The sequence below is a fragment of the Carassius auratus genome, chromosome 40 (genome assembly GCF_003368295.1).
Source record: "Carassius auratus strain Wakin chromosome 40, ASM336829v1, whole genome shotgun sequence".
Classification (NCBI taxonomy): Eukaryota; Metazoa; Chordata; class Actinopteri; order Cypriniformes; family Cyprinidae; genus Carassius; species Carassius auratus.
In genome coordinates, this window is record NC_039282.1 from 1,895,181 (window position 1) to 1,921,832 (window position 26,652).

The window sequence follows — 26,652 nt, forward strand, 5'->3', positions numbered from 1 at the left end:
TATCTGTGCGTGAATTTATTTGAAAGTTTGGGTCTAACCCTACAGAGGTTTGTAAAACAAGCTTTACTGTTAATGAACAACATGTACTGTATTTGATCCATTCTGATCTTCCACTTGTCTCTCAGGTAGAGGAGATTAAAGGGTTCATTGACTCTCTGGCAGAGAGAGTAGAAGAAGTGAAAATAAACCACGGTGCCATCCTGGCCTCTCCAAACCCGGATGAGAGTAAGATCCTGCTACACTTAAAGACTTAATTAGCTCACAAACGCAAATGAAAAAAAACGTGTCTGTTGATCAGCATCACCATTACAAATAATTTGTGTATCTCTGTAAAAACTTAAATGAACATTTAAATAGATTCAGACATAACAACAGGACAGTTGTGATTTGCTGCATTAACACAGCTACATAATGTGGAGGCCGAATCTGGTTCAGATGTTCAATACACTTCTGTTTACACTCGCTTCACTTATGAAAGACAGTGACTACATTACAAGTGTCTCCATTAACCCTCAGATATTTACTCAGATATATGCTGACCTTTATGAGGTTCCACATGTTGTCCGTTTATACTTTATTTAAAGGTGCCCTTTTTTCAGTGTAATTACACAAGTGAGTAATATTAATTATCAACATGTAACTGCTAAATATTTTGGTATCATTTTCCTTGTAGTTATGCATAATTTACTGTTATTACTATAGTAATTAAAGTACACGTGATAATTAAAGATGTGTAAAAATGACATTGTTAAAAGTGGGAAAAGACGGTAGCACTTTATTTTACAGTCCTGTTCCTCATGTACATACTATGTACTTATTATAGTAATTACAATAACTATGTAATAACTAGGTACCAACCATGAACCTACCCCTAAACCTAACCCTACCCTATGTAGTTACCTTGTATTACCAGAACTTTCTTAGATAAATACACTGTAAGTACACGTACTGTAAAATAAAGTGCAACCGAAAAGACTATGAACGATTATATTCTTTTTTGATGTGAAAGAAAACAGTAAGATTTCATTTAGTAATTTGTGCACCAGAGGAGACCCATCTCTATTTTAAGAGTGAGATTGGTTACTGTGTGCTGTGTGAACGGACAGTCAACAGCTGTTTATTCTACAGACTCAGATTCTGAAGAAAAATAACAGTAAACAATAGTGCCATATTCTGTTGAAATCCCCCATATAATGCAAATAGTACCCATTTTATACACTAAATGTAAAGGGATATTAATGTTTAGATTCCCTCAAATTGACAGCAAAAAAAAAAAAAAAAAAACACATTAGAGTGACCTGTTACCTGTTCAGAGAAGTGAACGATCTTTAGATCTTAGTTCCTCTGACCTGATGATAACTGTGTGTGTGTGTGTGTGTTTTCGTATTTCATTATTGTTCCTGTAGCTCATGGATTTTATTCTGAGAGGATGAACTGAAATGAGCTAATAAAATGTTTACCTTGATTGCAATGTAAGCTGCTTTGGATAAAACCCTTTATCAAATGCAAGCAAAGTACAATGTATTTCAGCCAGCCTCTAATGTCTGTATAAAGCACAAACACACTCTGCTCCTGCTAATTGCTGCAGTCTTCACTGCTCTTTCCGTGCTTGACGTCATGGAATATTATATTAGAAAGTGAATGTTAACCCTGGATCTGGTATAGTTTTTATAGCCACAACTGAACCAGAACAGTGCTGAGACTCCATGTGCAGTGATCAATAAAAGAGAAGCAGATGTGGTCCTACTGTAAGACATCACACTGAGTTCTTGTCTGGTTGGGTTGTGTCACAGCCTGACGACGCTCGTGACTGACACACTAAAAGCCAGTGATCTCCCACAATTACAGCAGTTCTCTGTTCTTCAATTTACTCACAGTAAATGAATGTACTCTGAACTGACACAGGAAATATTAATGGACTGATAGATCTCGTGGGTAGTGGTGTATCAGATGTCTAGGACTTCAGTCCCAGGATATATTTATTTAGTGGAGCGATGGGCTCGCAGGAGTCAGAGCTAATGGGTCCACACTCCTATGGTGGATCAGGGCTGATGGTGGGGCTGAAAGGCACCTTCTACAATATTTAGTAGTAACTTATTAGTGGTGACTGTCAGTTTGTGTGTGTATAACAGGATTTTTCAGAAAAATTAATACAAGACGTATTCAGCCAGACGATGAACATTATTAACAGCAATTATTATATTATGCAGTCACACTTGTAGCAATATTTGTTAGTTCTGTTATTGATTCAGGGTTAGCATCTAAATGGGTCAACCAGGGCTACAGATTACAACTCAACCTGTCCTCCAACCAATACGCTTGTATAGTTTGTTTGTCCAAATCCCTGAAATACGACCCATCAGAGCGTATAATACAATTGAGCCCCTATAGGCAAAAGTTCATTTTCATATTAATGTTTTGTACTCTTATATTTGCCCTCTGGTTTGCGTTTCGTGTAGCTCAGTTAGTAGATTATTGCGTTATACCTTGATAAGTAATCATGCTATCGTGGGTTCGATCCCAGGAATGGACATGCACGAAAATTTATATACTATATACTATAATTTAGCATGATTTCTGTGAGGGTTAGGTTTAGGGGTGGGGTTAGGTGTGGTCATTCGAACGAATAAGCCACTTACAGTACATAGCAAAATCCCCAGTGTTAATTTAACACTCTTGAGTGTGGACTCATATAAACACTAAAGCAGTGTTAAAAGTAACACTGAAGCAGAGTTGAAGTTAATGAGATAATTAAGAAGTTAATTGAGCTATGATTGACCATTATTGAAGACACCTGATGTTAACAAGCAGAATCACCAAACTAGAAAATCACAATTTGTGTATCACCATTATAGTGTTCAGTGTTTGCTTTAGTTGGGATCTTGACCCTTCAGTTATTATCTTTAGATTTTATGTGGCTGTGGTGACTGAATGATATCATACAGACAGACCACAGCAAAGGCAATCATGTGTGCTATTGATTGTGATTTGAGCTTTTTGCTATAGAGTGACCTGAATGCCTGAGTTTAAGTTTCTTTACTGCAAACATAAATTAAGTGAAAAAGAAAAGTAAGCAACCCAGCATTTCTGACATAGTATGACATGTTTTTAATAGTTAGTTCTACGTAAAGAAAGTAATCTTTTGTTTGGACACACAGACATCAGGAATCAGCGTGAGCATCACAACAACGGTGACCATCAAAAAAGCATGTTGTAGCCAATAAAAACTCATCCATGGCTCCCATCATGCATTGCGGCATGAATAAATTATGAGCTGAACTGTCTTTTTAACTTTTTATTCTAACTATATTTTATTTTTGCTGTTTTTATGTTAATTTTTTTGTATCTAGTTTTGTGATGTTCAGAGTTGGTCTGTTTATCTGAATATGTTGTTTGTCACCGTTGTTGAGATTCATACGTTGATTATTGTTATCTGTGTGTGCCTAAAATTAGAATTCCTTAATAAAAAAAATCAGAATCACTTGCAAGAGATATCTACAAAATGTATAGAAAATACAGATTTTTTCATTGTGGAATCAAAGCTGTGACAATCAATAATGGAAGTTTTACTTTGAGAAAAGACTGTAAAGGAGTTCAGTGATTCATGTCAAACAACGTTTACATTAAAACATAATCATCAACACGCGATGATTTTTGCTCTTGTTTTGACAAACAAACTTTAAAAGTAAAAAGTTACAAGCCAAGAACCCAGCTAAAGCAAACACTGACCACTATAATGGTGATACACAAATTGTGATTTTTCTCGTTTGGTGATTCTGCTTGTTAACATCAGGTGTCTTCAATAATGCTTAATCATAACTCAATTAACTTCTTAATTATCTCATTAAGTTCAACTCTGCTTCAGTGTTACTTTTAACACTGCTTCAGTGTTTATATGAGTCCACACTCAGAGTGTTAAATTAACACTGGGGATTTTGCTGTGTAGTAAAATATGTAGGAAATACTGTGAGATCGGTGTAAAACGGCCACACATTGCATTTAAATAAACGTGCGTTTCGATTGGTAATGACGTTATACGTCAATTCATGACGACAGATGCAACGCGATACTGTCATTATTTTTACGCCCGCTAGAGGGCGCTTAACTTTAAAACATAAATATAGGTCGTAATAAGGTGCTTGCACAAACGACCTATATGGTCGTTTTTTGTTGGAGGACAGGTTCTTACAACTACGACTTTCAAGGCCACAATCAAACAGAATATACTGGTATTTATGATTATTTCACACAGCAGAAGGACACACGTATTGACACACGCGTCTGCACCAATTGGTTTGCTATCACATAGCTACTTTAAACAGCTCCATTAAGCCTTTAGCACCAGAGAGCACACATTTAGAAAAAAAATTATGAAATTCCCATATATTCACACCTCATTTCTTTATTGAGGATATTACTATGTTACTATATTAATGTTTCACTAAATTATGCGATCATCTGATGAGTTTTGTGTACTCTCTCTCGTCTCATTGTCCTTACACATAGTGGGGAAGAAATGACTTTAAATAATTAAATAAATAAATGAAAAATTTGACGAGTTTCTGTTTATATCATGTATTTAGGACTTAGCCTATCACACAAACAAGAGTCCTGTTTTTTCCTCTCTAATATCTGAACGATTGCTAATTCTGTTTTGCTGCGTCAGGAAGAAATAAGATCAAACAGCAGAACTGCTGCGTCTCTGAACAACGGTGTTTTGTTTCTCAGCGTTTCACAGATCAGAAAATGATTCAATCGGCCTTTAACCACAGTCGTTTGCAAAGTTAAATCAATCAGATTTTTAACGAATCTGTTGATTCGACTCCCTCATTAAGACAGTAATTTGATGCTACCTTCTGACAGTTGTAGTTTCATAAAAAAGTAGCTTATTTCGTTTTTGAAATAATTTAATATTTCTACATTAATATGTCATATTTAAACTTAACATTTACACACATTCCATCTATGAATTTTGTTGATAGTGATTTCAGTTGATTGTTAATAGCCAGGATCTCTTTTTATTTGATTGAATTTATTGATTAAATAAGAACAAATCTGTACCTTGTGTCAGGTTCTTATTCATCTTGATTTCTTGTGTGCTTCTCCTGGTTTAGGCGTAGTGAACTGATGTGCTAATCTCATGAATGTGGAGTCATGCACAGAAACCAACAGCCAGGGTCAGGCTATTCGTTAAATAATACATGAAATTAGTAGCTAAACGATTAAAATACATTATTATTGTTTTTCACCAAACCTTATCTTATATCCCTCGAACACAAGGAATATGTTGCACGTGTTGCATGAGACCATATGGTGATTCTTATATAGCCTGATGCTGATTGTCATCCACTGCCAATATAAAGATGACTGCAAGACATTTTAGAAAAAACTAAATATATTTTAGTGGTCCAAAATATAAGGAAGGGGATACAGCATTAGAACAACACCAGGGTGAATAAATGATGACTTAATTTTCATTTTAAGGTAACCTTTCACTTTCAAAAGTAATGGACAGTCAAAACACTGTAACTCTCTGCATAAAATCACTGTAAATGCATTGCATTGAATTAAGGATGCCTTCAGGATTTCTAGAAGGGAATAGTTATAATATAATAGGTATATTCCAGGAGCTCGAGATCAGAAATGATGTGCATGTAAACATGTTCTGTGTTTTTCTCTTTAATTGTATGACAGAAACAAAAGCGGATTTGGAGGAGTTGATGACAGATATCAAGAACTTGGCTAATAAAGTACGCTCCAAGTTAAAGAGTGAGTCCTTCATCTTTAACAACACACATGTTGAAGCATTAACGAATCGATTGCCTCTCTCTTAACCTGTCAGGTGAAGACTAACTTACTTCAGTATGAATGTGATAGACTGTGGTGAAGTAGAAGCTCACTTAAAGTTTTATAAATAGTAAGAAACGTAATAGGCAGTGAGTCTAGTGACAATAACATTGTCTGATATGAGCACTCAAGCTTCAGATGGTTGAAAATGCAGCAGGTAATTTAATAACTCTACCGGACGTCCTCCCAATAGTGCGTACTATAATTTAATCTTGAGGTCATGAATGCATGAATAATCTTTTTGGCGTTATAAATAGAGAGCAGTCCATATCATTTGCATTTACCATCATTCATTAATGTTCCCTAAGACGATGAAGCGATGAGTGATGTCTTCTGCTGAGCTCACCATTACATCATGACACTGAGTCCCGAGGATTGGGAATAACTTTGCTATTATTGATTCTTCTTTACTCCCTTTAGCACAAGTAAATAATTAACCATCGTTTATTTTATTTCTTTAGATATCCAACAGACCGTAGAGCAGGAGGAGGCACTAAACCATTCAAAAAATCCATCGGCTGATCTGAGGATACGGAAAACACAGGTCAGAGGCGTTACAACCTGTTATTACTGATGACTGGCAGATATGTTGTTGTGTGCTCATTAATATAAGAGGTTTCTGTTTTTCAGCACTTAACCCTGTCACGTAAATTTGTGGAGGTGATGACAGAATATAATGCAACGCAGTCAGATTACAGGGAGCGCTGTAAAGGACGGATACAGAGACAGCTGGAGATCAGTGAGTAAAACACACTGGTAATGCTTTAGTAATCTAGACATGACCAGAAACTTAAACATATATATATATAAGGTCCAATTTCCCAAACAAATGCTAATCACTAATCACCATTATGGTGACTTCTTAAGCAGTAAACAACTACATTTCTCTCAGTGGCACAGTTAAAGACGACTTTATAATATAAACTCACAGTAAAACAAGAGCTGTGATCGTTCTGCTGTTCATTCACAGTAGTTTGTAAATAAATGACCAGCGTGCATGAATTTCATAGCAAATTTCAGACTACAGTAATATATTATAAAATATAATATTAATTGATAATTAATAATATTTAATATTATTTACAGTGTAGCATTTTGGCTGTTTATTAGACCTTCTAAAGCATGTGTTGATGTCTATTCTGAATGACCATATTTTAGATCTCTTAATCCCAAACCACATACCTAAATTTAACAACTACCTTACTAACTATTAATAAGCAGCAGGTAATAAGTTTATTCTAATTAGCATAATGCATAGTTCATAGCTGGTTAATAGTGATGATTGAACCCCTAAAAAGTGTGAATAAAAACACAGATTTTCACTACAAAAATATTTATAAAAGGAATAATTGTAATAGCTGTAAGCAATTAATAAAACAGAATTGCCCAACAAGTTTTTCTGTTATTTTAGGCTTTAGTGTCAATTGCTTCCATCTCTTCACATGATCCCTGACTCAGGTTTAGGATTTTTCTTGTGACTCAAGAGGAGTGTGCACATCACTCTGAACCACTTGAAGTTAACATTTAATTTGATGTATTTCCCAGCTCTTCGAAGCCATAATGTTTTTTCCAATGCTCTAATGACAAGGCATATTAGTGTTTTGTGTGTCAAGTGTCCGTACGTCCTCTATATAATTATATGGTTCTGGGGAGAACAGATGACCCCCATCTGTCTGACAGGCCTGTGTCTTCAAACTGGAACCATAATAATCATCCTGCCATCTTAAAGGAAGACTGCTAGTGTTTGCAATCTGTTACTGACTACCAGGAAAGTGTAGTAGATCTGCCCTGCTGGGTCATGCCACAATAATGTCCGCAGTATAGCTCTACATTCAGTGTGTAATCAAGTCTGAGTCACGATTCATCCAGATCACAGATGTGTGATCACGCCACACAGTTCATTATTAACTCAATGAGCCACTAATTACAGACTGTCAGGGGTGAACAGTGGTGCATGTCACCGCACTGTTTCAAGCTAATGATTCTCTATTCTCATTAAAAAAAGTGCAGTAGAAATGTTTTTTGTGTAATAAGCCCTTTAGAGAAGCATTTCCTCCATAATGGATTTTCTTGTAACTTGACCTTTTACATTACATTTTCAGTGAAACAAGAAGGTATTGTTAGCGATATTGTTGACAGTTTGGATTTTGGCTCAATCAGAGTGTGCATTCATCACAGGTGTTGTGTATTTCTGTGGTTTGGTGAAAAACATGGTAACACAAAAGATTAGAGAGCACATGTTGACTGCTGTCTATGATGTTTGCTTATTATTAGTTAGTAAGGTAGTTGTTAAGTTTAGGATTAATGGCCCTAGAATATGATAATGCAGAGTAAGGCATTAATATGTGTATTATAGGTACTAACACACAGCCAATATGCATGCTTAAAAGCAACTAGTTAATAGTCAATAGTGTTCCCTAATCTAAAGTATAACCAAAAACATATACACATCAACCCATTTCATCATACTGTAGTCTAGAGAGATGCAAAACTCAGTATGCATATTCATATTGACTTTAAAATCTAGTTAAACCTCTCAGATTTAACAACAGTCATAAGACATTATGCATCTCTGCATAGATCAAATATGCATTGTATGTGTGAATCTTTTTATATCAAATACAAAAATGTTGCCCTATGTTACTTTGTACTATAACACTAGCAAGATATTAATGTTGTTGTTTTTTTTTTTTTTTCTTTGTAGCGGGAAGAAATACGACAAATGAGGAGTTGGAGAGCATGTTAGAAAGTAACAACCCCTCCATCTTCACTTCCGGAGTGAGTGGATGTATATAGCAACATATATTAGTACAGTAAAAATGTTCATTCTTTAAAGAAACAGACTGAGAAATGTGTAATAAATTTATGCAGTTTTTCAGTGTATTGTACGTTTTGAATGGAAACGTAACTGAATATACGTTTCCATTCAAAACTTATATTTTAAGATTTTTGTTTCTACTACATTTTATAATTTTCTCTTCATCAAACAGCCAGATTAAGATGGCTTGACACAAACCATATCAAGGCAGACCCTAAACAGAGCTTTCTTTTGTATATGCAAAAATTTTGCAACCTACCCGTGAAATATTAGTTTGCTCATAAATATTAATTTATTTTGCACCTGCACTAACAATTACCTGCATTTTTGCCACACTGCCTAATTTATTATAGCTATAACCACCTAAAATCTGTGTGGGAAAGCTGTGTGATACACTGTAGAGCGGGGAATAATGTATTGAAGACAAGCAATAAACTATTCAGTGTGAACATAGGTAGTCCTAGTTTTAGACAATGAATTATTTAATTTAAATTGGCCAGCTAACAGACAGATGGCATACAAAATTTTTATTTTCTCTGCCAACTAAACCAATGTCACAGAACCACACAAAGAGTGTTGTATCATTCCTGTATGAATCCGAGTAAATTAAAAACCCATTATTATTAAATTAAATACAGCATAACATTAGGAAAATGAGGAGAAAAAAAACAACACCCATACTATGATCATATTGGGAGTACAGTCTGAGAACAAGAAAAACACCTCAGCAACAAAGCACATAATCAATATAAACACACGACTTTGCAACAGGGGACGGAAATTAAGGGGGTCGAGGTAATCCAGCACAGGCAATCAGCCGTCCGGTCCATCAGCCCTACGACACTGGTCACAGACCTGCTTGTCAGACTGGCGGTACAAAGCAGCGAAGCGAGGGATGGGGGGTGTTGGGGTGAAGCATATCTGTATATATGTATGTCTGTGTGTGTGTGTGTGTGTGTGTAAGTAAAAGTTTGTGTATTTGTAGGCCTGGAGAGTTGTGATTCAATCTAGATGCCTCAGTCCGCAGATTGTGATAACATCACAGCAAGTTGTCATTGAGACAGCCTTGGTCAGGTCCTAGACAGAGTCAACAATCAGCAGGTGTCTGTGGAAGAGGGGTGAGGAACGCAAGAGCGTCTCACTGCAGTGCTCACCCGGGAGATAGTTGTTATTCCAGCTTGGCCAAGGCCAGTGCTAGTAGAGGGAGCCGAAAGAATATAAGATACCAATTGTTTGGTCTTGGGGCAAGTAGCCTCCAATTTCACGGTCACTCTCTTGTCCATTCTGGTCTCCAAATCATGACAGGCAGACTTGTGAGGCTTTGGACAGCTGTTCCCGTTTTCTGAATTTTTTCGATAACCCAGCAGAAGACATGTTATAGTTCCGAATAGGTAGATGTCTTCAATGTCCTCCACAGAAAGATCTGCCAGACACACGACCCGCCACCTCTCCCACGCGTCCTTCATGTAGTCAGCTGTGAACCTTCCGGCAGGGCAATCAGGTTCCCCCGATCCCAAGCTTCTCATTGAGAAGATGGTGTCAATTGCGTTGAGAGACCAGTCGATCAAATCAAATGTTTTCCAGTTTTGGAGAGCAGTGCAGAGAGAGTCTCTGAGAATAGATGAGACGAGAGAGCAGAAGGGAAGGCAGGGGGAGGAGAGGGAGAGAAATGTGTCCTCCTCCATTGACAGCCAAAGAAGAACAATGAAGACTTTGTCAAAGAAGACTTCCTGTGTCCCCTGATTCTCCATGGCCTCTTGAGTTCCTTGATCTGCCATGGCCTCCTGAGTCCCCTGATCCTCCATGGCCCCCTGAGTCCCCTGAACCTCCATGGCCCCCTGTGTCCCCTGATCCTCCATGGCCCCCTGAGTCCCCTGATCCTCCATGGCCCCCTGTGTCCCCTGATCCTCCATGGCTTACTGTGTCCCCTGATCCTCCATGGCCTCCTGAGTCCCCTGATCTGCCATGGCCTCCTGAGACTCCTGACCCTTCATGGCCCCCTGTGTCCCCTGATCCTCCATGGCTTACTGTGTCCCCTGATCCTCCATGGCCTCCTGAGTCCCCTGATCTGCCATGGCCTCCTGAGACTCCTGACCCTTCATGGCCCCCTGTGTCCCCTGATCCTCCATGGCCTCCTGTGTCCCCTGGTCTTCCATGGCCCCCGTGTCCCCTGATCCTCCATGGCTTCCTGAGTCCCCTGATCTGCCATGGCCTCCTGAGACTCCTGACCCTTCATGGCCCCCTGTGTCCCCTGATCCTCCATGGCCTCCTGTGTCCCCTGATCATCCATGGCCTCCTGTGTCCCCTGATCCTCCATGGCCTCCTGAATCCCCTGATCTGCCATGGCCTCCTGAGACTCCTGACCCTTCATGGCCCCCTGTGTCCCCTGATCCTCCATGGCCTCCTGTGTCCCCTGATCCTCCATGGCCTCCTGTGTCCCTTGATCTGCCATGGCCTCCTGTGTCCCTTGATCTGCCATGGCCTCCTGTGTCCCCTGATCCTCCATGGCCCCCTGAGTCCCCTGATCCTCCATGGCCCCCTGTGTCCCCTGATCCTCCATGGCCCCCTGTGTCCCCTGATCCTCCATGGCTTACTGTGTCCCCTGATCCTCCATGGCCTCCTGAGTCCCCTGGTCATCCATGGCCCCCCGTGTCCCCTGATCCTCCATGGCTTCCTAAGTCCCCTGATCTGCCATGGCCTCCTGAGACTCCTGACCCTTCATGGCCCCCTGTGTCCCCTGATCCTCCATGGCCTCCTGTGTCCCCTGGTCTTCCATGGCCCCCGTGTCCCCTGATCCTCCATGGCTTCCTGAGACTCCTGACCCTTCATGGCCCCCTGTGTCCCCTGATCCTCCATGGCCTCCTGTGTCCCCTGATCCTCCATGGCCTCCTGTGTCCCCTGATCCTCCATGGCCTCCTGTGTCCCCTGATCCTCCATGGCCTCCTGAGTCCCCTGATCTGCCATGGCCTCCTGAGACTCCTGACCCTTCATGGCCCCCTGTGTCCCCTGATCCTCCATGGCCTCCTGTGTCCCCTGATCCTCCATGGCCTCTTGTGTCCCTTGATCTGCCATGGCCTCCTGTGTCCCCTGATCCTCCATGGCTTACTGTGTCCACTGATCTGCCATGGCCTCCTGAGACTCCTGACCCTTCATGACCCCCCGTGTCTCCTGATCCTCCATGGCTTACTGTGTCTCCTGATCCTCCATGGCTTACTGTGTCTCCTGATCCTCCATGGCTTCCTGAGTCCCCTGATCCTCCATGGCCCCCTGTGTCCCTTGATCTGCTATGGCCCCCTGTGTCCCTTGATCTGCCATGGCCTCCTGAGTCTCCTGATCCTCCATGGCTTACTGTGTCCCCTGATCCTCCATGGCTTACTGTGTCCACTGATCCGCCATGGCTTCCTGAGTCCCCTGATCCTCCATGGCCTCCTGAGACTCCTGACCCTTCATGACCCCCCGTGTCTCCTGATCCTCCATGGCTTACTGTGTCTCCTGATCCTCCATGGCTTCCTGAGTCCCCTGATCCTCCATGGCTTCCTGAGTCCCCTGATCCTCCATGGCTTCCTGAGTCCCCTGATCCTCCATGGCCTCCTGAGTCCCCTGATCTGCCATGGCCTCCTGAGACTCCTGACCCTTCATGGCCCCCTGTGTCCCCTGATCCTCCATGGCCTCCTGTGTCCCCTGATCCTCCATGGCCTCCTGTGTCCCTTGATCTGCCATGGCCTCTTGTGTCCCTTGATCTGCCATGGCCTCCTGTGTCCCCTGATCCTCCATGGCTTACTGTGTCCACTGATCTGCCATGGCCTCCTGAGACTCCTGACCCTTCATGACCCCCCGTGTCTCCTGATCCTCCATGGCTTACTGTGTCTCCTGATCCTCCATGGCTTACTGTGTCTCCTGATCCTCCATGGCTTCCTGAGTCCCCTGATCCTCCATGGCCCCCTGTGTCCCTTGATCTGCTATGGCCCCCTGTGTCCCTTGATCTGCCATGGCCTCCTGAGTCTCCTGATCCTCCATGGCTTACTGTGTCCCCTGATCCTCCATGGCTTACTGTGTCCACTGATCCGCCATGGCTTCCTGAGTCCCCTGATCCTCCATGGCCTCCTGAGACTCCTGACCCTTCATGACCCCCCGTGTCTCCTGATCCTCCATGGCTTACTGTGTCTCCTGATCCTCCATGGCTTCCTGAGTCCCCTGATCCTCCATGGCTTCCTGAGTCCCCTGATCCTCCATGGCCTCCTGAGACTCCTGACCCTTCATGGCCCCCCGTGTCTCCTGATCCTCCATGGCTTACTGAGTCTCCTGATCCTCCATGGCCTCCTGAATCCCCTGATCCTCCATGGCTTACTGTGTCTCCTGATCTGCCATGGCCTCCTGAATTTCCTGATCCACTATAGCAACCTGAACTGCCTGCTCCCCCCTCCTGGCCCTCCCTTGAGGCTTCATTTCCCGGGAGGGGGGCATCCTGTCACGTGTATGTTCCTGTTGAGTTCCTGTTTGCCCTTATGTGGTTCTTCCTATTCCTGTCCGCATAGTGTGTTATAGTTTCCAGCTGTGTTTTATTAATTTTTTTTTTTATTTGCTCCCAGGTATGTCCTATTGGTGTTTGTGTATTCAGTAAAACACCCAGTGATTGAAGCAGAATTATGTTGGAAACATCATCATTCTCACTTTCTCATTTTGCCCCAGATCATCATGGACTGCAACATCAGTGAACAGGTCATGAATGAGATTGAGACGCGGCACAATGAAATCATCAAACTGGAGAACAGCATCCGTGAGCTGCATGATATGTTCATGGATATGGCCATGCTGGTGGAGAGCCAGGTGAGCTTCACTGACAGCTGATTAAACAGCTGCTGTTTGCTCTGTGTGTCACATTGTGTCACTATCAATATCACAAAATCTGGAAACTGTTTTATTTTTACAGGAAATATTCAGACCCAGTTAAAATTCGCTTTAGTGTGACATGTAGATGTGAGCCGTAGTCCTGCAGCATTTGGGACATCTTGAATCACATTCACACTGTAGGGAACAGACAGGATCTAAAACAGCTATAAAGTAGATGCAGTGTAAGCTAGTAGTTTATTTATCTTTCATGGTTGTGCAGTGATTCAGTCAGATGGCTAATGTCTCAACTCACCCACATTATGGTAACTTCAGAACTCAGAAAAAAAAACGTGTGGTGTCATCTTCAGTCATCAAACAAACACAAACACAGTTTTCCAGCATTTCCTGCACTTTACAACAGTGACTGTATGATGTTGATATCTATCTTTCCACACTTAGGATAACAGAGAGACTCATACACAACTATTGCAAAAGAAGGTAACAATGCATCATGAGCCAAGGGGAATAAACTTGATGGTCAGGGTGAATTGCTCCTATTTTGTTTGCTGGAAAACTTGTACATATCTTATGTAACTATAAAGACCAGTAGTAAATAAAACAATAAGATCTTTAAACAAATAATAAAAAAGGGAAATTAACTAGACACATGTGAACATAATGGGTAATCAAGAAAACAAACCATAATTAGGAGTCAATGAAACAGGAACACAGGAACAGTGGAACAAAATAAACTTCAGAACAGCAATATAGAAACCCATGACCACTCCATTTAATGATTATTCTGTTCTGTCTTACACAATCAGTGGCTCGAAAAAAAAAAAGATCTTTCCAAAATCAAGTCAGATCCTACTTTTTCCCCTCTCATTCAAGAAGCAGCTTACATCTATACCTACTAGCAAAGAAAAGACATTGCAATTTCTATTTTCAATTTCTGAGTTTGAGTCTTGCCAGTTTGAACATCAAAGCGAACTGAGCTCTCTTTTGTATCTCATCTTGGTTGGACAGACAAATACACACAAAATCATGTCAGAATTACTGTTCTGTCATGTATCCTCATAAGCGTAGTCAGAAGTGGATGTTAACAGTTAGAGGAAATGAGAAGTGTGTCAATATATTAGATCTGTACATGAGGCCTTAAAGTGACAGCAGCCTAACAGACCTGCTGCTGTCTGTGTCCTTTATATGATTTTATTGACATATATAATCACCAAACAACTATTTGATATGTTAAGATGTAGCGAAGCAATGACATTGATTCTTAGCATAAGCTTGAGTCTAGACTCGGGGACCGTTCCTGATCAGATCCTCCTCTCTCTACTACTTTGCTTCCTGTCTGTCTATACCGTCCTATTGCAATAAAGCCAAGACTGCCAAAAATAAAGAACTACAGACATGAATAAACATTGGCCTGGCTGTCCTGAGCTGGTATCTATGCACTTCCTTTAACTTCCTTAAAGAAACTTCCTTTAATATATTTACTGCAGCGTGCTGTCACAATGCAAAATATTCTCCATGAAAACAAGGAATGGTCACGTTCATTCAGTAAATAGTGTTTGGTGAGCTGTACTTTCCTGTTTTCTTTCAGGGAGAGTTAATAAACAATATAGAGAAGAATGTCAGCAGTGCACAGGAATATGTGGAAAAGGCCAAAGAGGAAACCAAAGCAGCTGTCAAAGTCCAGAAGACTAGCAGGACGGTGAGAGAGCACAACGAATCCATTATACTCCTCTGAAATCACCTTTCTCTTTTTCTTTCCTCTTTCTCTGGTGCCGTCCATCCGCCGCTCTGGTCAGGGAGATATGATAGACCGTATAGAGTATAATGTGGATCATACAGTGGATTACATTAAGGATGCGTTGTTTAACACCAAGAAGGCTGTAAAGTACCAGAGTAAAGCGCACCGGGTGAGTGGAAGATACGAGGCCTGCTGTCCGTCCTGCATGAACTCATTTCTCACCTTTTTTCCATTCCCACTCCTTGTTATGGGAAGCTTTGTCTGTGTGCTGTCAACGTTAATGTAATGCTGATGGGTCAAACTGCTTTCTCAGTCAGTGAGGTGCTAAATTCATTTACACACGAAAACTAGCCAACAACAGTTCACCCAAAAATGAAGATTTTCTGTATATGTGATCATTCTCAGTTCATCTGAGATCAGGATGAGTTTGTTTCTTCATCAGGTTTGTAGAAATGTAGCACTGCATCAGTGTCTCATCAGTGGATGCTCTGCAGTGAATGGGTGCCGTCAGAATGAGAGTCTGATAAAAACATCCCAATAATCCACAACACTCCAGTCCATCAGTGAACATCTGGAGAAGACAAAAGATGAAACAAATCTAAGATGTCTGTAAATTTATACCGATGCTTCCTTTATTCATAACATTGCGTTCTCCATAGAAAAGAGCAGTACAGCTGAGCTCCACTACAGAAGGAAAGGGTTTGGTACAGGAGAGATTAATTACTAGATTTTCATTTCTGGGTGAGCTAAACCTAGTTGTTAAGGTTTGTAATACTTCTAGTCCTGAGATATCATGACCTGAAGATGCCTGCAGTCCTCTGACTTTCTGTCCATATCACCCACAGAAGTTGATCCTGATCGGCGGGTGTGTGTCCATCTGTCTGTTCATCCTCATCATCTCTCTAGCCATTGGATTGAGCTAACAAGACCCTCCACTGTCTGTGCGCTGCTTCTGACAGACAGGAGCTCAGGACCATCTGTGTGCATACTGTTTTATTTGAGATTCAGCCGATAGATTCAGTAGAAAAAAATAAAAATAAATCATAGACATGCAGGATGTGCAATGTACTGAAAGATGAAATTAGATGAAATAGGTTACGAAGTACAGTGGCTAGAAAAAGTATTCACTATCTGTAAAGTTATTGTTTTACGTGTCAATTGACTTTTTCTGAAGTTATACATTATAGAAAATATGTAAAGAAAGCAGACAGGACCATTACCGTTTACAGAAGTGGGTGTGAATTTCAGCCCAACACTTCCTATTTAATGTTCAAAAGGTGAGAGGTAGGATGTAAGTAGCTAAATATTTCATATTTGACGACCCAGAGTAACTAAATATTAAATGTGAATCCACGAATGCAAGCAATTCAAAAGGAGCCGTTTTCAGCAGATTAGGCTTGAGGTTAAAATGCATTCTTATGCAATAAAATTTAGTTCTAGATTTCTACCGTCTATATCCTACTCAAATATTGTGATTCCAGACCCATGATGTCTTCGCTGCGATCAATGGCTGGACTTTGATTACACACATATGATTGTCCGTTCTCCTGAAAGAGGACACTTTTCATGTCATCACCTGTGTTTGTGTTGTTATGTACCGCTCTGTGTCACACGTCTGCTCAGCACTGTGGCATGACTGTAAATGGTAAACAGTGTTATGTATTTACTACACTCCTGATGTTCAAAATAATGCCGTCTTGGAGAGCAGTGTTGAGCTAAGTGTTGTTTACTCTTAGAAACTGGTGTTTTACATTAGACGATACTTACATTAAGATCACAACAGCATATAAGTTTTGTAAATGAATCTGTATCATGTTAAGTCATAATGAATGAAACCCCCACAATCCTCAAACTGCTCTCCATGAATCTTTAAACATGTAATGATATTTCTGCCTGGGTCTTCTTTTTTTCATGCTGCCTGGATTTCTTTTTTTTTTTCTTGAACTCTTCCAAATACAGAAGAAAATCACAATTATTATCTGCTGTGTGCTGCTTGGAATCGTGGTTGCTTCTATCATCGGCGGTGTGTTGTCCTGAATGACACACTTTCAGCATTATGTGTTTAGAGCGGATCATAAAGAGGATGTTTGTTTGAGTCTGTGTGAGGCTGGACTGAACTACATGGCTTGCATAGGCATCAAACCTGAGCAAAAGTCATGTAGTTCGTTCAAGCCTTTATTCTGGTTATTGTACGTCGCTGTATTTCCTCAAGAATAAAACACAGGTCGCCTCTGAACAAAACTAAATGTATCATCTGTCATTGTAATACTTTGAGGCTCTTTGAAGCAAACACGTTCTCTTATTATATAGTGATAAAGAGAAAGTAGTGTGTGTCGTTATCATAAATGAACCACTAATATTTTATTTAAATTGAAAACAATGATTTCTGTTTGTTTTATTCTGTTGTTGCAGTTCAAGGTCCAGTTTATTCACACCTCTGAGATTGTTTCCAGATGTCTGTGTGCTTCATTAAACATGTGAATGTCTAAAGCGAACATGCATTAGTCCTCTAATTCATGCATCTTAAATTTGCTCGACAAAAACATGAAATGCGGTACTAATGATAACAGTCAAATCATTATAATCAAATGTATAGTTAGATTGAAATTCTACGTTCAAGATCTACAGCTAGCTTGGTCTGATTTGTCAATCTGCTAGTATGAATACATTTCTGGGCCCATGGTGCACATAATATAAGAGAAATGTGTCATTCATAATCAACAGTTCGTATTGTTTATCATAGACCAATACATTAGAGCAAATTGTGCATGTTGTAAAGCTTATATTGCACTTAGAATTTGTATTCATTTCTTAAATGTATATGTTTTGTTTGTATAAAAGGATGAATCCCTTCTCTGAATTTGAGTAAATGCCATTGATTAATATACAATAGATATTTTGTTTCATTTTCAACATCTCAACTTGAGTGTTTCCAGCAAGAGACCTTCAAGTGTTCAGGTGAATCACAAAAAGGGAGGACCTTTCCACTGACAAAACACATCTAGAAAGACAATGTACTGCACACAATAAAACCTGGTTTTCCTCTTTCTTTTACATAAAACAGATCTACGACATCCATGAGTCACTCCACCGTACCCATACAGAAAAACATATATTTAGAAATCTAAATCTAATCAATTTAAAAATATATTTGACATCTACATATTTCAGTCCAAGAAAATGCCTTTTCTCGCAATAAAATACATTTAAAAATATATTTTGGTATAGGAAGTTTGGAACAAAATATATTTACTATTTAAAACATATATCACTGAGCTTCCCCGTTTGCAACATATAATTAGCATTTATTTCAAATATATATATATATATATATATATATATATATATATATATATATATATATATATATATATTTTGTCATAAGAGAGAAGAGGTCAGCTGCTATATCATGAAATATAAATTGAATTACATTCAAACAACAAGGCAGATTATGTCTTCATTAAATTAGAAAGTCTACGCAATACTTGTACACATACACTCGATAGCACTGGACGTGTGGGTATTTGTACAGTGCAAATCTTGTAGTTTTTTACCTATAGTTCTAAAACAAGGTGCATAATATTTTACAATTCATGAGGGGATTGACGTTTGTTTTATTTCGGACTTTTATTTTGACACCTGGCGCGCAGGAAATGCGTCACAACCGCTGCCATCGCTTCCTGTGGTAAAGGGATTTCCGTCAACAACAAAAACATTCGACCAACTCATCAATGACGGGCGGAAACTGCTTATTCTCGATCTTTTAAAGTGTAAAACACATCCAGATAAAGCTGTTTTCGGTGTTCACATCTGCACAAGTAGTTTGACACGTAAGACAGAACACTGTTGTTATTATTATTTACAATTTGGTGATCTTGTTTATGAGCTTGTTTGTTTAACCTGTACAATTACACTCGATATTTCTGTTAATTTCATCGTAATTCATTCCACTGTGAGCTCACGACAGTTTTCAGGAGACAAGTTTTCTTTTCAAGAATGATAATATTATACCGTGGTACGGAATAATGGCTTGGTTTTTATGTATCACAGTTTTAATGCAACTAACAGGACTCTACTCGCAGGAAGAATCTGTTTTAAAACAATAACAATGCAATTTCTAAGTGTCACTGGATTGTATAAATGGCAGGGTCCTCTGAATCCTGACAGCTCTGTGTGTAGAGGAGTGATTTAACCCTCTGTGTGCCGTGCTGAAGTGTCTGGGTGTGTGTTCGGGCTCAGGATGGACTCTCGGGGGGAGCGCAGGGGCTTCAGCCTCCAGCAGTCTGACCTGATGTGTAAGAAAGGATGCGGTTTCTACGGTAACGCTGTCTGGCAGGGCTTCTGCTCCAGATGCTGGCGTCAGGAGACCCAGTGCAGCCAAGCCAAACAGATCGAGGACGACAGAGCACTGGCCGAGAGGTGAGAGACGCTTCGTCTGATGGATGTCACTCTCCTGTGAGCAGCTGCTGTAGTGCTGTGTGTGTGTGTGTGTGTGTGTCAGGCTCCAGAGAGAGGAGGAAGCAGCGTACGCCAGCAGCCGTCAGGAGGAGCATCCTCCACCACAGTCCTCCAGAACACACAGCGTGCCCATAGTGAAGAGACTGTTCACCTCCGCTCCCAAAACACCTGCCAGGACAGGTACCAACTCACAGACCTGGCATAGAATCAAATCTCCAAATATATTAGTTAGTGTGTGAGTGAATGGTTTCTAAAAAAGGTCTTAATTCGCCCTTCCAAAAAACTTAAAGGTCCCATGACATGGATTATTTCCTTTTCTTTAAATGCTTTTTAATGTGTCCTTAGGTGTATTTATATTGTTAGTATGATTTTTACATTTAAAATTTAGAAATAAAAAGCATTTTTAGATCCTGACATTAGCCCTCTAGCTTGAATGCTCTGTTTGAAGGGGCGTGTCTGCTGTGAGACTCTGAGTAAACCACAACTGTTGTGATTGGCTGACATCTTTGCATTCGAAATGCATATTACATGTGAAACCCCTCTCAAATATATATTTATATATATATTACTATTACAGCTGTCGAGATTAACGAATCGTGGATTTTTTTTCGATCTTTTCCCATCACATGAAAGGCTGCAGTGATGAGCATTGAGTAGACAGAGTCTGTTTATCGCGTGGATGCAGTGATCTCGTCATTATTGCAACACGTTTTCTCACAAAATGCTTTCACCACAGCTAACAGCAAACACATGAATACAGTAAGAGCTCCGTTGTGCAGCATAACAGCGTCATTCATTGTAACGGCAGTTTGGGCAAGTGTGCAGATATACTCACGATGTGTAACAGCTCCGGAAAAAAGCGAGCGTTCTTTGATCGCTCTCTGTAGTTAAATCACAATTTAAATAACAGATTTGTTTCATGCTACTAAGAGAAACAACATGAAGTTGATCGTTTAGTCACTGGTTTGATTCACTGATGCATCATTAAACGATTTAGAAAGAAAGTCTGTGTGAACTTGAATGATTAGCTACCCATCAGAAATCACTGATCACAGATCAGGCATTAATGAACACTGTTACTCACTGTTTGTGCCAGTGCCGTCGAATCCATATCATAAAAGTCTGTTTGTAACGCCTGTGCTGTATTATATGTAAATATTTGGGCGGGCAAAGCAGAGAAAGGGGAGGTAACAATTCTCCTTATAACGTCACAGCGAGGAGATTCAAGATCAGCCTGTTTGAGCTTCCATTTTCTCAAAGACAGAGAAAGATAGAAAAATCTCAATTTACACCGATTCAAACTTCTAGAAACTTGGGGACCATATACAGGCTAGGGGAACTCATATTAATGTTAAAAAACCTCAGAAAGTGAAATTGTAATGTCATAGGACCTTTAAGACCATAAAAGGTTTTTAAATCAGAGCGGAAAGTCTTAAATTCATACAGTCATGGCATTAAAAAATAGCATGCACTGCAAAAAAGATTCTTCTTCAGTGATAGTGTCTTGTTTTTCAATACAAAATGTTTAAACATCTTTACATCACAATATATTTACAGTCTTCGAAATGCAAATACCAAGAGTTTATGCCTTTAAAACAAGAATAAATCTCAGTAACACTTTAGTATAAGGTCCAGTTCCTACTATTAACTAGTGTCTTATTAGCATGCATAATACTAGCATATTGACTCTTTACTAGTACTTAAGCTACCTTACTAACTATCAATAATCAGCATATTATCAAGGCCAAAGTTGTAGTTAATAGTTAGATAATAGCGAGACTTGGATCTTAAGATAAAGTGTGACCCAAATATCTATCTCTGGGGAATTAAACTTGATTTTCTTTTGAATTTAGTAGATCTTGGCAAATATATGTACTTATTTAAATCGTAAACTCACTTCACTTTGACCAGTTTCTCAGAAAACAGCACCCTTTATGTAATTTCGCTTCTGAAAATTGTAAGATTTTTTTTTTAACGATCCACCAATGCTGAGAGCGACCGATACAGTGTGAAGTTCTGGCTCCTCCAGTCCTGTGGTGGAGTGTGTCCATCTCTCTCTGGTGTTGTCACACAGATGCAGGAGCTCCACAGACGCCTCTGAGCCGGAGCACATCGCTCGGCCGACAGCCCAGTGCAGACCGTGATCACGTGACACAGCACTTCATTGACTTCCTGAAGCCCTTCCAGAGACCCGGATATGACATTTTTAAACAGTGCCATGCCTTCGTTGAAAATATTGCACACAAAAAGGTGAAAGACAAGTATGGTGATATTTCCCAGCAGTCATGCTTTTATTAAGAGTGATTAGCTGAATGTTTGTCTCTGCTTGCGCTGTAGGTGGCTGTACGTGGTGAGGACTTCTCAGACTCTGTGCAGGATTTCTATCAAAACATTTCAGAGAACTTACAGACAAACTTTAAAGGTACAACACGCAAAGTCAAGTTTGTGAATGAATCAGAGAGATTTTATAAGATTTACTGTATAAGGGGTTGGCAGCCATTTGTCTTATTTTTTTTTTTCTGGTGATGGAGTGCCGTTTTTTTTTATTTTCGTAGTTAAGTCACAAACTTGCATAATTTATCTTTTAATTAGTGTTTAAGTTTCCCTGATTATTATTGTGAAACATTCTCTGTAAAACGTAAATCTTTTGCAGTTAACCATTTGTTAAGAACGGCACACATACATGAGCTAATGTAACTATCGATATCGAGAAGCCACTCAGGTACTGCCTTTAAATAAAGTTTCTGCTCTTCAGCACAACAGTGTCCCACAAAACACAGACACCAGGAACCCTTTAAATCCCAACAGAACATGAAACATGAACCCATCTCTAGATCTCAGCATCTTCACTCATTATAAACCAATCTGACTTTATTTATTTCACTCTAAACCTCTTATTGAGAATTAACTGGGGTTTAGATGTTGATGTTTTGAAGTCACCGATGTGGGGATCAGTGTTTGATTTAGTTGGGCTTTTTAATACCAGTTTTCCTCTGGCTGCAGTGTTTCTAAAGCACATTTGTGAGAGATAAAGTTGAAAACCTGAGAGATAACACCTGATAAAGTTGGTTATTTATGGTGTGGCCTGATTCACTGATCTCATCCAGTGTTTAATCTGTGAGTAGGTCTATATTAATGAATTAATTTCACATTACTGTAGCTCTGGAATGCTACTGCATCATACTCCTGTCCAGCTTAGACATTTTGACCATTTTTAAGTCATTATGCAGAGAGAAAGATCTCTTTGTGTTAAACATTATTTTGCTGACAGTCATGTGACATTGTATTTATTTATTTAGGTGTGTTTTCATCTTATTCAAATAAGGAGATTTTACTTTAATAGCTTGCTTTTTGCATGTAATTTTTTATCAGCTATCGTTTTCTTGTTGTATTGATTAGAGAATATTTTTACTATATAAAAGTAAAAATACTATATAAAAATACAACAATTTTTCAGTTGAAAAAAAGTTAATTACTTAATACATAAAATAACAGCCGAGAAGTTAATTTAGAAAGCTAACCCTTTTTTTACAGTAATTATAGCAGCTAAATTAGTGAAACAGGTTATGCAACTAAGAGGAGTGATGCAGATTGTTGAGAGGTCGCGACCCCTCCTTCATACAGTCACATTCATACTGCTCGCTCCTGGTTTTCCCCATCTCTGACGGTGGTTTGTAAATGTGTGTCAGGGTCTCCAGATGTGATGGATGAGGTGGAGCGCTATGTGATGGGCCGTCTGTATGAGCAGCTCTTCTGCCCTGACCACACCGATGATGAGAAGAAAGACCTGGTCATCCAGAAGAGAATCAGGTGTGCTGGGAGCGTAGGCCTAGCCGGGGAGATAAAGTGAGGAGACTAATAACAGTGTGTGTGTGTGTGTGTGTGCAGGGCTCTGCACTGGGTCTCCATTGAGATGCTGTGTGTTCCTGTAGACGAGCAGATCCCTAAAGTATCAGACAGTGTGGAGAGAGCCATAACAGGTACAGACCCCTGCGTGCGTCTTTATACACTCACTGCTGGTTTACAGGGAGCTTGGGACATTACCTGCATCATCACACACACAGTATTGGTCCTGCTTTCTCACTCGGCGAGACGCATTTGCAGCTGTCATACAGTAATTCATGTGCAAGTACATTATTCAGAACAGAAAAGCAATAGCTCACCCTTGTGTCCTCCAAACCCATATGACTTGATTTTTAGTGTTCAGACCAATCCTTTTCTTAGATTGAGCTGCTTCTGGTGAATTCTCTATGAAGGAAGTGCCTTTTTTGTAAGACTGTGCTTTGAGACATATTTGAATATAAGGATCAAGTGTATATATAAAAGAGGGATCTGTAAGTATGTGTCCCTGGAGCACAGAAGCCTTCTGAAGTCTCTGGGGTTTATTTGTAGAAACAGACAACAATACATTGTGTGGGTCAACATTATACATTTTTCTTTTATGCCAAAAACCATTAGGATATTAAGTAAAGATAATATTGCATGTAGATATTTAGTACATTTCCTACCGTAAATACATCAAAACTTAATTTTTAATTAGTTACATGCATTTCCAAAAGTTCATTTAACTATATATCTTTTCTATAAATCAAAGGTATTTCAAATAGAAATGTTAAAACTATTTTCAAATAGTTGCATCTCAGTCAATTAGTGTCAGATCCTAACGTACTATACATCAATGGAAAGCTTATTTATTCAGATTTTATTCCAAGATTTATGATGTATAAATCTCAATTTACTGAATAATTTACACTTAAGAATGGTTTTGTGGTCAGGGTCACATATATAAATGTAATATTCACATATATACCTCAGTAATTCACCATTTCTACGTGAAACATTAGCAAGCACGTAATGCATTACACTTTGCTGAGAGATTATGAAATCATTTTGTTGTTAAAAGTGAATGCACTGACACACCATGCATCATGTGTGTGTGTTTTACAGACCTGATCGACTTGGACTCTAGAAAGGTTCCCCGGGAGAAGCTGGCGTGTGTCACCCGGTGTAGTAAACACATCATGACGGCCATCCAGGGCAGTAAGAAAGCTGCCGCCTCTGCTGACGACTTCCTGCCCACCCTCGTCTACATCGTGCTGAGAGCCAATCCTCCTCGATTACACTCCAACATCCAGTACATCACTCGCTACAGCAACCCCAGCCGCCTCATGAGCGGAGAGGACGGATATTACTTCACCAACCTGGTAAGACTTCACCGTCACCTCATGCTTTCACTGTGTTTCAGCACCTTCAGACTGTTTCAGTCACTAGGACACAAGTACTGCTTAGTATTAAACCAAAGAGACTCGGACAAAACCACTCTAATGCGTTTAGTATGGTGCATAGAGTCACTGAAGGAGAGCTTCCTCATGTTATCACCAGCTGAGGAGACTAGCTCTCATCTCTGATCTCGTTCCTGTTGCAGTGCTGCGCCGTGGCGTTCATCGAGAAGCTTGATGCGCAGTCGCTGAACCTGAGTCATGAAGACTTCCAGCTCTACATGTCTGGTGCATCGTCTCCGTCGGGTCCCAAAGCCGCTTCGTCTGGCCACAGCTCACAGAACGGCTTTAGAGAGGAGCGCCGCGCAGCCGAGCCACAGCGGGATACAGACCTCATCGAGTGGAGCGACGGCCAGGAGCTCTCAGTGCTGGGCTTGTTAGAAGAGCCTCCTGCACACACTCACACCTCAGACACATTCACTATTGACTCAGACAACATAGGGGGCGACAGCCTGCCTCCTCCGTTACAGCCGCAGAAGTTCACTGGATAGCTCCCAGACTCTGTTCCTGCCACGGGACTCGATGCATTCACTTCCGTTCTTCATAGGGAGCGCAGCAGTCATAGGTTTATATTTCACTCCCAGATAAAAACAAGTAATAATGATGAGAGAATCTGAAGGATAGTTTTGGGACCATTACAATTTGAGGTCTTGTGAAAAAAAGAAAAGAAAAGAATATTAGATAGTATAAAGTATTTATACGTCATAGTGGTATTTGCTGTACTGCTTTTCATTAGTGTAAATATAAATGTTAAAAATTTTATTGCATTTATGAGATTTCAATGAAAATCACTACTGAAATTGAGAATTACGGAGAAAAAAAACATGTTTTTTTTTTTCATTATTGTTTTCGAAATAATGTTACAATGCCAAAAAATAGACCTAAGCTTAATTTCATTATAGTTTCTGTTGAAATATTTAATCTATAGTTTCTTGCACTGATTTTATTTCTTTATGCAGGGTCACTGGAGTCTGAGAATATGTAACTTATTAGTATTTATTTTAGTGTTTTTTTCCCCAGCTGTGGAGTTCTGCATCTCCTTACATCCTAAAGCCATTATTATAGGCATTATAAGAATTAAGAATGAATATGGGTAAGGTTTCTATAACTGACCTGTTGGTATAGAGGTGTGGTCTTTACTCTGGATTTGTTGAGCATTGCTTGAATCCCAGGTGAGGTTTCATGGACACCAGCGCATTAGTAAACGAGAAGTTACTCTGTATAACAAATCTTTAGCACGGTACTATTTAAAAATGTATTATCAAATATTTATTTTCTATACTGTAGGTTTCAGTTTCAAGGAAATGCTGTTACAGTATGAAAGAAGGAAAGATTGATTTAGTGAGTTAATTATTATAAACATACCTTTTAACCCTTTGTTCTATGAAAAATATTACTTATGCATGCAAAGTTACAGTTTTGCTGTGGTATGTGGTATCCCATTACGGACTGTTTGTAAGTTCATTTAGTTATCTAAAAGATCTGGGTTTGAAGTCTGAAAAAAGGCTGTTTCAACAAATATGAATAAAATGATCTCCTGAAGGAACAGAAAACTGGTGTCTAATTTGATCTCCGGTTCAGTTTACACCAAATGTAAAACATTTTAGATTTTAAAATGCACTTTGGTGCGTAATTCACAGGCCAGTACATATTTTGCAGCTGTT

At 39.8% G+C, this 26,652-nt stretch overlaps 3 protein-coding genes across 9 annotated transcripts in view; 2 read left to right on the forward strand and 1 right to left on the reverse strand.

Annotated features, from left to right (window-relative positions):
* The window catches only part of stx1a (syntaxin 1A (brain)), a 28,491-nt gene extending 10,745 nt beyond the window's left edge, over positions 1-17,746 (forward strand). Inside the window, exons 3-11 of one of the 5 annotated variants that reach the window (XM_026225918.1) lie at positions 126-225; positions 5,695-5,769; positions 6,309-6,391; positions 6,478-6,586; positions 8,552-8,625; positions 13,355-13,492; positions 15,102-15,212; positions 15,310-15,420; positions 17,211-17,746. In XM_026225918.1, the coding sequence (XP_026081703.1) occupies positions 126-225; positions 5,695-5,769; positions 6,309-6,391; positions 6,478-6,586; positions 8,552-8,625; positions 13,355-13,492; positions 15,102-15,212; positions 15,310-15,420; positions 17,211-17,288 (879 nt within the window). In that variant the 3' untranslated portion in view covers positions 17,289-17,746. Of the gene's footprint in view, positions 1-125; positions 226-5,694; positions 5,770-6,308; positions 6,392-6,477; positions 6,587-8,551; positions 8,626-13,354; positions 13,493-13,954; positions 14,362-15,101; positions 15,213-15,309; positions 15,421-16,096 lie in introns of those variants that run through there. The other 4 variants (XM_026225920.1, XM_026225916.1, XM_026225915.1 and 1 more) reach the window with 4 other exon arrangements.
* LOC113058224 (uncharacterized protein DDB_G0290301-like) lies at positions 10,441-12,732 on the reverse strand. Of its 3 annotated transcripts, XM_026225923.1 has the most exons (3): positions 12,659-12,732; positions 12,254-12,334; positions 10,441-11,093 (listed from the first exon to the last, which is right to left on the reverse strand). In XM_026225923.1, exons 1-3 carry the CDS (start codon positions 12,680-12,682, stop codon positions 10,764-10,766), a joined length of 435 nt encoding a protein of 144 aa, XP_026081708.1. In that variant the 5' UTR covers positions 12,683-12,732; the 3' UTR covers positions 10,441-10,763. The 3 variants fall into 3 exon arrangements, with proteins under 3 accessions (XP_026081708.1, XP_026081707.1, XP_026081706.1); XM_026225922.1 differs by lacking the exon at positions 12,659-12,732 and having other exon boundaries at positions 10,753-11,120; positions 12,281-12,628; XM_026225921.1 differs by lacking the exon at positions 12,659-12,732 and having other exon boundaries at positions 10,753-11,093; positions 12,254-12,477.
* A 1,180-nt stretch (positions 17,747-18,926) lies between the features above and the next one.
* rabgef1l (RAB guanine nucleotide exchange factor (GEF) 1, like) lies at positions 18,927-26,541 on the forward strand. Its single transcript, XM_026225924.1, has 9 exons — positions 18,927-19,081; positions 19,491-19,670; positions 19,753-19,889; positions 21,784-21,959; positions 22,047-22,131; positions 23,399-23,519; positions 23,598-23,689; positions 24,657-24,913; positions 25,135-26,541. The coding sequence occupies exons 2-9, from the start codon at positions 19,492-19,494 to the stop codon at positions 25,477-25,479; spliced, it is 1,392 nt and encodes a 463-aa protein (XP_026081709.1). The 5' UTR covers positions 18,927-19,081; position 19,491; the 3' UTR covers positions 25,480-26,541.
* The last annotated feature ends 111 nt before the right edge of the window (positions 26,542-26,652 follow it).

Bases quoted from the DNA above. Each gene is read 5' to 3' on its own strand.
- LOC113058224 (XM_026225922.1), bottom strand. From the start codon at position 12,439: ATGGAGGATCAGGGGACACAGGAGGCCATGGCAGATCAAGGGACACAA. The intron at 11,121-12,280 runs GCCATGGCAGAT...GGGACACAGGAG, and splicing joins AGGGTCAGGAGTCTCAGGAG to GCCATGGCAGATCAAGGGAC.
- rabgef1l (XM_026225924.1), top strand. From the start codon at position 19,492: ATGGACTCTCGGGGGGAGCGCAGGGGCTTCAGCCTCCAGCAGTCTGAC. The intron at 22,132-23,398 runs GTACAACACGCA...AATGTGTGTCAG, and splicing joins CTTACAGACAAACTTTAAAG to GGTCTCCAGATGTGATGGAT. The intron at 23,690-24,656 runs GTACAGACCCCT...TGTGTTTTACAG, and splicing joins TGTGGAGAGAGCCATAACAG to ACCTGATCGACTTGGACTCT.